The following is a 13,253-nucleotide window of genomic DNA, read 5'->3' as shown; positions in this document are numbered from 1 at the left end:
AGGAAACGAAGAAGCCAAGAATGTAAAAGGATTTGAAATTACTCGTTCATCACCCTCATTCTTCTTCTTGTTAACCTCCCAAAATCAAAGGTCGCTGCTCATGTCCACTCATTTATTCTTTTTAAATTATCTCACCTGTCGAACCAACTTCCCCAGTCTGTTCAGTCGCATTCTTCCCTCCAGGATTTCAAGTCAGTTTCACCTCCGACTACCCCCATATCCATACTCATGATCTATTCTACCCATAAATGACCCCATTCTCACGCACTGCATTTTTCCAGGTTATTGTGATGTACCCCCCTCTCCCTCGCCCCTTTTCGTTTGTGAATTGTCATCAGTTGGTTTGTTCCTTTTCTGTTTCATCTCCACATTCCCCTTCCTCTTATTGTTGTGTTTCATCCAGCTTGTATATGCAGCTTGTTCATCCCGCCTCCCCGTGTCCTTCTTCCCCCTTCTCTTGAACTCATTCTCAGTTCTACCCTACCCCCTTTCCATTCTGCGATACCTCTTCCACGAGCCTCGATCATGGATACTATTTCTTTTTTTAATCACTTGCTGACAGTAACGCATTGCTACCACTTGGGGACGCACAGATCACTTGAAGTGGCGATTTTCATACTTCGTTTGGTGTTTACGAGTGCTTCAGTTGAGAAAGGGGAGAAGGTTAGAAATAGAATGGAAAGTGGAGAAGTTAGAGGAAAGAAGAGAGAATGCAGTGGATGGGAAATGTTGGATGTATGAAACATGGGGAGTGAAGTGGTGGGTGGTGGGGAACGTTACCTGGGTATATATATATATATATATATATATATATATATATATATATATATATATATATATATATATATATATATATATATATATATATATATATATATATATATATATATGAGCCATTATTAAACACATTTGCTGAAACGTGGCTGGACAACTTCAATTGACGATAAAAAAAATTCGTTTACATTTCTTTAGTGCATTCGTTGAGCAGAGTATGATAGCAGGATTAACCAACGAGCTTATACAGTGAATTCTGTGGTGTAATGGTGAGAGCGTCTGCTCTGAGTCTGGGAGATTGGTGGTCTGAACACCTGGCCAAAGCTTGGCCAAAGCAGGTTCGTGCTGCTTTCCTTGCTTGACACTCGGCATTAAAACAGGTAAGGGCACAGACAAACAAGCATCGTGTGGTGGTACTTGTACTGTAGTGCAGTACACCGAACAGGCTTTGATGGGTTTAATGGCTTTCCTGTGTTGAAAGTTGTATTTATCCCAGGCTATGGACTTACTGATCGTGCCTTGTTTGTTTGACGGTTGAGGATTTATATGGTTTTTGATGGATAGTTGTTTTTTTTTAAAAAGAAAATTCCTCTCCCCCTTTGTCTCTAGAAATGATCTCACACTCTCCCTGCAGCATCTACCAAATTGCCTGTTTAATTGCGAACAATGTCAATGTCACTGTAATGAGCGGTATGCTGTCTGCCTTTGCTGTCATTTACTAGGAATATAAATTAAAACTGCAAAGACCTTCCGATGCCGTAACCACTGCGTAATGGATTTCGTGAACGCCTCGCGAGAGAAACGTGTTTCGCCAGCACGTGCAGGGTGATCAGGGCAAATGGGGTGAAAGGGTAGTGTGTGTGTGTGTGTGTGTGTGTGTGTGTGTGTGTGTGTGTGTGTGTGTGTGTGTGTGTGTGTGTGTGTGTGTGTGTGTGTGTGTGTGTGTGTGTGTGTGTGTGTGTGTGTGTGGTTTTTGTACTCAGTTCAGTTGGGGTGTGTGAAGATGATATTGTACATTATTGCCCCCAGGCGACAGGGTGTCCATAAATCCAGACTAATAAAATAAACAAGAAAGATGTCGTGCATAGTACGACATTTCTAACATCCAAAAAAGAAATTAAACTTACAAATTTTTTTGGTGGTTGAAGTCAATGACCAAATCTGCAAATCCTCTTCAAATTTCAAGTGAATCGGATGAAAATAGACAATTTTAGAAACTCGGCCTATGTTGACCTTTTGGCCGATGTGAACCTCAAAAATACTTGTTTGTTGAATTCAGTGACCTGATGTGCGAATCCTCTTCAAATTTCAAGTCAATGGGATGAAAAAATTGAGGATTTCAGATGTACCTCCTTCATTTTTGATCTTTGGCCTATATTGATGTCAAAAATAATTGGTGGTTGAATTCAGTGACCTGAAATATAAATATCCTATTCAAATTTCTAGTCAATCAGATGAAAATTGAGGATTTTTAGAAATTCGACTAAGTTGTTGACCTCCTTAGCTTATGTTGACCTTTTGACCTCAAAAACAATAGGCTTCTTGCTTATGACGAACTCCACCATGTGGTGACGTTTCGTGAAGATCGGTTTAAAATTGTGACTTATAGGTGATTGACATACAAATGAAAAATCACTCATAGAGTGACACTTGCCAAAACAGAACAAAGTGAAACGGCACTCAGTAGAGCGCATACCTCCGCCACGGTGAACAGTTTACGTTCTGGATCCAACTGATAGGCTGGATCTGAACCAAAATCTAATCCGCTTGTTCTTGTCACCTAAACAACTCATCCATAACTTTGTGAGATATCATGATATTGTTATGGCTGTGGAAATTCGCAATACACCATAAAGGGTCCTTAGATCAGTTATGACGATAAGTAATTGTGTAGTTAGATTTCCCCACTGTTGTTTAAAGGGATTTTCCGTGTTCACCGGGCTGCGATCCTTTGAGTTAGCCGTTTTTCTTTTCTCTGTCATTATTTTGGACAAATAATCCCCCAAACAACTCAAACACCACCACCTTCGCCTCTTTACCTCCACAACTCCATCCCGCAAACATCGCTTCACCGCCATTCTCAAACGATGCCCGCCAACAACTCAAACACCACCACCTTCGCCTCTTTACCTCCACAACTCCACCCCGCAAACATCACTTCACCGCGATTCTCAAACGACACCCGCCAACAACCAAACTCCCACCACCTCTGCCTTTCTACCACACGCCGGGCCATGGGTTGTGAATGCGTTCCTTTCGCCTCAAGAATCGGATCAGGAATGCTTCACGCTCCCTTTTCATCCATCCAATGACTGAGCATCGGGTGGCATAGCCCCGCCTCCGAACCCGCTGTGATCCAGAAATTTACATGTACGCCCCTCCCCCGGGCTATATAAGCGCGAGCTCGCGGAAGAAGAAAGTTGCGCAGTACGTCGGCAGAGAACCAAGTGGGAGCAGTGGAGTGGCAGCGGCGGAGTGTCAGGAGAAGAAGTCAAGTCTGCAGTGTCGGGGGGGCAGTCGAGTCGGGAGACGGAGCTCGAAGCCGACGGGAAAGGCAGACGGGGAGCGCCGGAGAGAGCTCGCCGACCACGCCAGGGGCACGAAGCCAGGCGCAGCTACGCTGACATTGCGGCTTGCCCACCATCGCGCCACGAGGGGGCGGGTAGGACCCTTCGGTCTCGTGGACCTGGCCGCTCATCCAGGTTCCACGTGCATTAGGCCCACGGGCCCAGTCTGACTCCCTTGCCTTTGAGGGGGTCTTTCCTTTGCTTTTGTGTGAATGCGTGTTGTGGCGCCATGTCTTCAAAAGTAGAAACTGTTTAAGTGCATGTAAATAAACATTGCTTTATTCAGTTGTAGTTCTTGCTTGCTTGTAAATTGCATTCTTACTGTATGGCTGTGAATACGTGCTTGCCTTGTCTGAGTGTGGAATAAATGTACTTGTCGAACTGTTCCCCGTTTCGTTGCGTCCTTTCCTTTGTTTGAAAGTTCCATCTTACATCACGGAAGGAATTGTTAGAAGGGTGTAAGCACCCGATAAATAATCACGTCCGTCGGGGCCGGCGATAACACCGCTCGGTTATCACTGAAGCACGGAACGGACCGCTTAAGCGGTTCGTGTCCTAGGCCGGCCAGCGGTGAGGTACGATCGCCCAGTTAACTACCCGCGCAGGTACTTAGGTAGGTCGAGTTTGGTGAACAACCCTATCCTGCGCGGGTGGCCGATTGGCACGATTGTGGTGGGGTCGAAAGACCCACCCGTGACTAGCTTCTGGCGATAGTTCCAAGGAGGGTCACGACTGAATTGTCCGTTCCGTGGGCGACGCGGTCGCGATTTGAGTTACGTGACCGATCGCACGCCGGGCGGACCGAAATTCGTAACAATATATGTAGTTTTTGACCCTATCTCTCAATTTTAGAAATCAGGCCCATGTTGACGTTGTAACCTTAAACATAATTGGTGGATGAATTCAGTGACCTGATATGCGAATCCTTTTCAACTTTCAAGTCAATCGGATGAAAATTGAGGATTTTAGAAATCGCACTAAAGTTGTTGACCTTTGGCTTACGTTCACCTTTTAGCATGTGCTGACCTCAAAAATAATTGGTGGTTCAATTCAGTGAGCTGATATCAAAATCTTGTTCAAATTTCCAGTCAATTGAATGAAAATTGAGGATTTTACAAATTTCAGCCATTGTTGACCTTTAGGCCTACGTTGACCTCAAAAATAATATTTGGTTGACTTCAGTGACCTGATCTGCAAAAACTCTTCAAATTTCAAGTCAATCGAAGTTTTTGACCTCAAAGTAAATAGAATTCTGTCGGATCACCAACTTCACCATTTGATGAAGTTTTGTGAAGATCGGTTTAAAATTGTCACCTGTAGGTGAGTAAAAGTGAGCGGACAGACAAGCAAACGGAAGCAATCAACATACTTGTCCAAAAAAAATTTTTTTTTCACAAATAACAAACAGACAGACAGACAGAATAATGCACAAGACCAACCAAACCAATATACTGTACTTGAAAAATGTTCGATTTTCGCAAGTATTAATGAAATAGGATACAACGATGTGGCTTGCTACATGTGAAAGAACATTTCTTGAATTTATATTGTCAAGATCATCATTTATCAACATCAGCAGCCCAGTAGTCCATGAAAACACTCCTTATTATACATAACACATTAAGACGACACTTGATCTCCTTCCAGGTTCAGTTCTTCAGCATTCCTGCATTTATGGTCTGGATTGGAGGCCAAATCCTCTTCTTCAGATTCCCAATATCGGTAACCCTCGTTCCTTACAACATGTCCTTCAGATCTTAACGTCACCCCATATACAACACCTTACACTTGCTCAGGCTAAATTACATCTGCCAATATATTGCCCAATCCCAATCAATACCTTCCTGAATCTGATCACCACCCCCCCTTTAATATCCACCTTACCTCCAAGCTTTGTGTCATCTTCAAATTTCGAAAGCCCACTCTTCACCCCATTATCCAAATCAATTATGTAAATAATATATAATAATAATAAATGTCATTGTGCGTCAGACAGTCATTCAAGGTGTGTTTCCTCCATAACTCCAAAGCCATGAAACCTCGCAGCCTGAAAGATTGCATGCATACTCAGGGAACTCTAAGGGAGTGTAAGTGTGGGTTAATTTAACAACCCCTTTTGAAGATAATTAACGGCCATATTTAATAATATACTTTATCAAGGCTCATCCCTGGTCACCTCGCTGTTGCTTGCTATCTTAATTCACAATTGTTTTATTTAGCCTGCTCAACAATGCTCGACTTGGAACAGGGCACAACGATTTCTTAACGATAAAGTTTTTTTTTTTTGCACTTTCCTCACTTATATCATCGAATGCTTTATCATCACACTTACAAATCGATGGATACATTGGAATTCTTATAAACACCCGAAGACGCCAATATTCATGACTTAATTTTATTTCCGCACGTGCCATAAGCTCTAGTATCTCTTAAACTCAGATAAATTACAACATTTAAGCTCCAGAATTGAACTTAGCAGCAGTTCCGACACTAAAAAAGTGTTCATTTATCTAATTCGGACATAGTTTCACATTTCGGGCGTCTCCGGGAGCTGTTTAATATGACGGATCCGTGATTGGGAATCGCTTGCCATGCCGTTTCTTATCAACCGTTTCATTGAAGTGCTTCTTTGAGTGCTGAAGCCAATTGGTGAGCACTCCACAATGTTTGCACTGTCACGGAATACTGTGTATCAATCGACTTGAACAAAGTCCAGAGCCACTCGCCTGTGTTGGCCCTGTATTGTTTTGTGGTGGTCAGTCGGTGGCTGGCTCACTGAAAAGATGTAATTTTATTTTACACCACATTTCCATTTTTTTACGATCTTCTTTCATGATACAACCCATCACTTCGGCATAGATAGGTACATATAAAAATTAAACGTTTCGTTTTTTTTTTAAAGTTTCTTCAACTGTTTTGTGGAGTACTTGCTTGGAGCGCTCTTCAAGCTTCGACCTCTACAAGCTTCCATGGCGATACTGCAATGTGGTTGTCTGTGGACATCTCCGGCATTAAGAAGGCAAAATAAATTATATGATTACAATGAGTAAAAAATGTTTTCATCAACAAAGCAATGAATTGCCACATCACGGCAGGATGGCTAAGAGGTACACACGCTCGCTCAAAGCTCTCAAACCTGGGTTTGAATTCCTACCCAGCTATAAAGTGTCATCCTGGTGTTTCACAGGCAGGGTGATTCATCAATGTGTGTGTCGTCTCTCGGATGGATGTAAAACTGGCCGACATCTTCCGGAATCCTCCCTCTCTTCTCCCTCTCCGCACTCTCCCCTTATCTCTCTCCCACTCCCCTCTCTCACCCCTATCCCACCTCTCTCTCCCACAGCTGTGCCGCTGATGCTGTGCCCCTAAACCGGTACACTGGTACTCATTTTGCTGACCTCGGAAGGATGACAGGCTGAGTAAACCCCACCTGGTGTTAATTCAGTGGAAAAAGGCAGCTCAAACTCAGGACCTTAATATCTCAAACCAGCCACTAAGCCAACACCAAGCTTACATTTTAATATTGATGAACATTAGAAGGAATAAATAATGATCATTGAAATGAAGAGCAGAGATCCTGGGTGAAGACATCTTCATGCCTCTCAATCAGTGGACCTTTTGTATGAATGTGGGTTCTGGTACGAAGCAAATTACTGACAGTGTGAAATTAATTAACCTCAGTCTCTTGGCAAGGATTATGCTGAGTGGTTTGCCATTGCCTTCCCAGCAGTCAATCAGGTCAGGAATTTTTAACCGGAGTGCCGGCAATAACTCACCTACCCTACATGAACGACACCGAGGGATCTTTAACATCTACCAATGACAAGGACTGGCAGGCGAGTTCTCCGTATTGCGAAGCACCACGATGACAGCTCAAATCTGGGTAGAGATTCGAACCCAACTACACAGCTCAAATGCCAACGTACATCCTTCAAAGCAATCCTGCCAGCCCTCTTTCCATTCGGCTATGAATAAAGGCATCTGTACACTCCTCTACAATTTGAGAGATGCCAAATGATGGCAGCAACACCGCTCTTGACTCGTGCTGTGAACATCCCACAACATGAATTGCTATTATAACTACAATCTCTATGACATTTCAGGACTCACCTGAGATCACACCTTGAAAAATGCACTTTTTTTTACACGTATGTAGAAAACGAAGGACTCGATGCAATCACCAAAAGCACAAAGTAACTTCAGATAAAATATCATCGGTAGTGGTGTCAGGTGGAGTGCAATGCAGCGTGCTCAGAGGATGCAGTGATGGTCCACTTGGCTATGATTGTTCATTTTGCCCTCTTTATGGGTGTCCTTCACAGGTAACAGTCACCACACTGTATAGCCAAACCTCTGTCGGGTTAAACAGGCTTGATGTTCTCATTGACCAGAAATTTCATAATTACAGTTGCTGTTCCACCCTGTTTGTTATCTCATTTTCCACCATCTTGATTTTTGGCACGTGCATTTAAGCAGGAAACACGTGAGTATGTGTGTTGGTTACCAACACCACAAAGCTTTTAACTCTGCTTTTTATCAACAAAGGTCGAGATCAAATTTGAACCACCCTCATAACATGACTCAGCATCTAGCTCATCATTCAAAGCTGACAGTCATCAATAATTATGGGCATACAGTATATGTATACATATATATATATATATATATATATATATATATATATATATATATATATATATATATATATATATACATACACACACACTCAAGATTGTGCTCTTTGACATCGAACATGGAAGATGGCATCCCGCATAGTTGTGTTCATCCTGGATTTGGAGTGCAAATGGGCATTAAGTACGTGAGTGCGTGACGGTGACATTTTGGCCAAAGTGCAGGTCAGGTGAGGTAAGGCTATGTTAATTGAGCCAATGCAAACAGCAATGGGTGGTGTCGAGCATGAAAGGGTTTCCAACCACCACCCAAGCATGCCAGTTTCGAGGGCACTGGGCCTGCATGAGATTTACATATAAAACTGTGGCCGGGGATTTTTTTTAAATTAACAGTGATTTAAGGCTTGTACAAATTCCAGGTACCTATAAGCATTCGAGATAGAACTTGGTGGCTTATGTGTCGGGTGGAGACGGGTGATTGTGATGTCTGGGAGAGGATCTCGTGAAGAAATTTTTTTTTATGATGTTGTGATTTTTTCCTGGTATATTAGCTTGAATTACAGCGGTATGTAAAATTTCAGTTTTCTCCGCCAACGCCTCCTTTTAGGTAATAAAAGTTGATATCAGTGAATGAGTGAGTCAGTCGGTGGTGAGAAACAGCTTTGTGTGTATATATATATATATAGATATATATTTTTTTTTCTGGTAGCCTATCCCACTGTTACTGCTTGGGATCCTAAGGTCCTGAGTTTGAGCCACGTTGGCTGCTGAATTAACACCAGGTGGAGTCGACTCAGCCTGTCAACCTCCTGAGGTTGGCGAAATGAGTACCAGTGTACTGGTGCCGGTGTGTGCCTCTGTTATAATAGGTACACCGTATCCCTGCTTGTATTAAGAGGTGAGTAACAGGTTGGTGTCAGGAAGGGTGTCCAGACATAAAAACATTGCCTCAAAAAGGGAACCATGACCATCATTGGGCCCGCAAGGGTAATAACCCCTGCTCTCGCTGGGAAAAATGGCCTTAAAATGCATGTGTGTATTTGTTTGTTTGTGTGCACGACATCTCAAAAAGTTGTGGACGGATTTGGACGAAACTTGGTGGACATGTTTGGTGTGTGACATTGACAAGGGCCAATTGATTGGATTTTTGGTGAAGATCCGAATCCGGATCCGGATACGAGAATTATTTAATTTTTAAAAGCGATTCTTCACCATTGAGAGAGATATGAGGCCAAAAAAACGAGATATTTATTGGGCCTGATATGTTGTTCCGTTGGATCTGGCATTGCGCGGCGGAGGTGTTCGCTCGACAGAATGCCCTTCTAGTTCTTGTGTCACATACAGGAGAAATACATTCGTAGACATCAGTGTACTTTTATTACAAGGGCACAAGAGTAGAATATATTTTTATTCTATCACCGGAATCATATTATCGACTCGACATTGTTGGCATCTCCAGCAATGAGGACGAAGCGCAAGACCCATCGCTCTCACATTGCAGGCAGGTGTGTGCAGCCTCTGTTGTTTTCACCGCCTCTCGGCGAGCTCGAGCTCCTTCGAGGTAACCTCACCCTGTACCAAAGTTCCTAGTATACGGTGGTGTATTCATGACCACCTTTCCTCAAACAACATTTGAACCCGGAGTGTTTGAGCCACCAAAACCAACAACCCTAACAGCCATGATTCCGGCTAACTCGCAGGAACAGGCGACCCGCTGGATTAGGCAACTTGGAGAAGCCTTTGTGAAGTTTTTCGCTCATCGAAGCCTGGGAAAAAGAGTGAGCGAGGGGTGGGATTGGCCCGTGGGTGGGGAGGGGAAAAAAAAAACCAACAACAACCACCAAAGACCAAACAACCGAGACGCGTAATAACGCGCCAAGGTCCTGAGCCGGGACTCCCGCCCGTCTGTCTGAAGCTACAAAGTGCCGCGCTATTTACGGCGCCGCCGCCTTTACCTGTAATTAGCGACTATTTGCGGACAGGTGAGCTCATGGGGGATATAAAAAAAAAGCCAAGAGAGAGAGAGAGAGAAACGAAGTTTCTCAACAGGTGGACAGGTATGGCGGCGTCACGTGCGCCCTACAGGTGCCAACACGTGACTTTTCGCTTGAGTAACGAAGCGTAATTCGCGCGTTTAAACCGGCAATGAGAGACGCGCATCACGAGACTTAGGCAAGCGCGGCCGTAATGGCTTCACAAGCCTCTGGAAAGGCTTATACAATGAGAGTGCGGGCCGCGCCCTGCTCGCTGGGCGGCCGGGTTCGAATCCCGACGCAGCTGTAAACCGCCGTCCTGGTGGTTTTATTTTCCCCAGGCGTCGCATGAACGTGCGCGCCGAACCCTCGGATGGACCCTCAGCCCAGTGGGGTTATCTTTATGTGGCCGAGTTACCGCCGACCTTCAGGCCTGGCCAGCCGGCTCGTGAAAGACTCGACCACATAGTTTAAGCGACGGATAATAAACCTTTACAATAATGACGCATATTCTAATAGTTTCCACAAAATACAAACCACAAAGTTTCAAAGTCAACATCACGAGGAAAATATCTTCGGACGAATAATAAAGGCGAATGTTGACCGAAGCTGCTGCTGCCCCTGGGGGAAAAAACGAAAACTCTTGATACAACCAAGTTTAAAGGCTTTGCGGTTCCGAAACAGCCGAATACAAGCGAATCGAGGGTGTTTCGAGGTGGCCCTTTTCCACAAAAAAAAACCATGAAGGTTCTTTTCATTCTGTGAACCACCACCACCACCAACAACAACAGCAGCAGCAGCACGATGACGTCACGATGTTGTGACGTCACACGTCGCAAATCTCTCCTACACGCTGTTGGAAAGTATTCGATGCGATTAACTGTTCTGTAACTCGTTGCGCCTCCTGAAATTAAATTCTCATCCGCAGTTGCTCGGAGGCGTCGGCGATGCGGATCCCGTGAAAGTTTATTTAAACGATAAACTTTTCGCCCCGCCCCCCGACACGCCCACCGACACGCCCCCCGACACGCCCCCCGACACGCCCACATTTCAGCGGTCGTTTGACGATCAAAATCCGGGCGGCGTTGCCCGGCGAAGAGAATGACATGGAGGGGACGAGGAAGGAGACCTTGAATGAGGTGTTTGGGTTTATTTTTTTAAACAACAACAAATATCGCGCCATTGGTTGTTAATCTCGGGGTCGAGCTCGGTGCGGGTTCCTGGAGGATCTCACTGAGACCGCGGAGACATCCGCCGTGGACCGTTGAACGAGTCGCTGACCGATATCCCCGAAGATGCCGGCCACGTGTGACCTGTCGCCTGGCTCGCTGGAAGGTCTCACGGAGAGCGAATCCGAGGCGCAGCCCTCGCCGCTCAGCGGCACACCTGAGCTACACCTGCAGGTCGGATCGCAGCGTGCCGATAACGCCAGTCGTGCGATGCACACGCTCGTATCGGTCGATATGCCGCGACCCCAGTACTGCCGCGTTCCGGCTGCTCCGCGACGCCGTCGCGAGTTCACTCCCGCCAGCAAGAAGGACGTGCTCTATTGGGAGAAGCGAAGGAAGAACAACGAAGCCGCGAAGCGATCGCGCGAGAAGCGACGGCTCACTGACCTCGTGCTGGAGTCGCGCGTCATCGCGCTCCTCGAGGACAACGCAGGTCTCCGCGCCGAGCTGCTCGGCCTGCGGGTGCGCCTCGGCGTGGGATCCGGTCCGGTGGACCGGCAGAGATCTTCCGAGCACCCGCTGCGTCTGCATCCTGGGGCATTTCTCCAGACGCACTTCCACCCTCCACCACCTCCTCCTCCACCTCCTCATCAGCAGCATCATCCTCTGCAACGTCACCAATCATGGGACGCTTTCAACGCACATTGGCCGAGATACCACGCCGCGACCCTGCCTGCACTTCCTGATGAGACCTCTCCGGGCTCGGCACATCCCTCACTGGTGACGATGCGATCCCCTCCAGTCCCATCGGTCCCTCCTCCACACGGCGACAACATACCTTCCCCAGTCCCGCGAGTGGTCCCCGTGCAGGAGCCGCAGGGTGCGGGTCGGACTCTCCCATGCAAACTCCGCTTCAAGGGCGCTCACGCGATCGCTGCTGCGGAGGAACCCCGTGCGAACACCTCGAGGTCACCCACCTTGGGCCGCCTGGCCTCGCTCGAAGTTTCCCCTGGTTCGGTGTCGCCTCCAAACTCCTCTTCCTCGTCCTCCTCGCCATCCTTTCCCCCTTTCTCCCCATGCACTTCGTTTAACCCCTCGTTCCCGTTCAGCGTTCATTACTCCTCGAACGTGGCCGCCTCTCCAGCCTCCCTAAGCACCGAGAACCAGGTCCTGCGCTCCGAGCTCGCCTCGCTCTCCGCTGAGATCTCCTGCCTGCGCCGGATCGTGGCCGCCGGAATGCGTCCCGAGTGAAGCGGTACACCAGCGCGGACACTGCGTAAGGTCGATTGTATTGTAACCCCGACACACAAACTGGACACAATGCATTAGTCATGGACTCGCTTTGATGCTTGGTTATTAGTCGTGATTGTGACGTCATAATGACACGACGGAATGTCGTTCCACGTCCAGTTTGTGTGTCGGGGTTACAATCCAATCACGAAGCCATGTACACCTTCACGGTGTTCCGAAAGTGCACCGGTGGGTGAACCTTCAGGACTGAAATGTCATCTCATCGACATTTACATATTTCTACACACACACACACACACACACACACACACACACACACACACACACACACACACACACACACACACACACACACACACACACACACACACACACACACACACACACTGAATATGAAGTGTGTAACCCAAAAGAAAGAGCTTGCTAAATCGATATGTAATTGTTTCTATAATACATAAAATGACATTAATAGAAGTTTTTTTTTGGGGTTTTTTTACTTGGAACTTCAATGCAGGAGCAGGACACGAGGCCCCCATCAAAGCCTGTGCAATGGTAGCCAACCTATAGTTGTTTGTCTGTGCTCTATTTTTAACTGCTGAGCATCAAGCAAGCAAACAAGCAACACATACCATTAATTACATGTTCACAATGACTCAACCAGGATTGGAACCACCAACCTCCCAGACTCAGAGCAGACACTCCACCCGTGACACCACGGATGTACCATACTAATATCATTAATCAAGTGAAGTGAGAATGAAGAGAGCGGTGATGTTCATCTCATTACTTTTACAATATGTAAGCAGAAAGTTTTGTGATGGACGATGTTTATATGTTACATTGGTCTCCAGTCTACACTGTGGGACCATCATCACCTATTTAACACAG

General features: G+C 46.0%; 1 protein-coding gene across 1 annotated transcript; it reads left to right on the top strand.

Annotated features, from left to right (window-relative positions):
• The first annotated feature begins 11,009 nt into the window (after window positions 1-11,009).
• On the top strand, window positions 11,010-12,741 carry LOC147016867 (uncharacterized). The gene has a single exon (XM_085845997.1). The coding sequence runs from the start codon at window positions 11,241-11,243 to the stop codon at window positions 12,363-12,365; it is 1,125 nt and encodes a 374-aa protein (XP_085702123.1). The 5' UTR covers window positions 11,010-11,240; the 3' UTR covers window positions 12,366-12,741.
• The last annotated feature ends 512 nt before the right edge of the window (window positions 12,742-13,253 follow it).

Source organism: Eptatretus burgeri, chromosome 11 (genome assembly GCF_056783735.1).
Source record: "Eptatretus burgeri isolate ZD-2024b chromosome 11, Ebu_testis_v1, whole genome shotgun sequence".
NCBI classification, from domain to species: domain Eukaryota; kingdom Metazoa; phylum Chordata; class Myxini; order Myxiniformes; family Myxinidae; genus Eptatretus; species Eptatretus burgeri.
The sequence above is the reverse complement of the archived record's forward strand: the minus strand, read 5'-3'. Positions and strand labels throughout refer to the sequence as shown.

What these genes read in the sequence shown, in the direction of transcription:
- LOC147016867 (XM_085845997.1), top strand. Translation starts at nt 11,241, where the DNA reads ATGCCGGCCACGTGTGACCTGTCGCCTGGCTCGCTGGAAGGTCTCACG.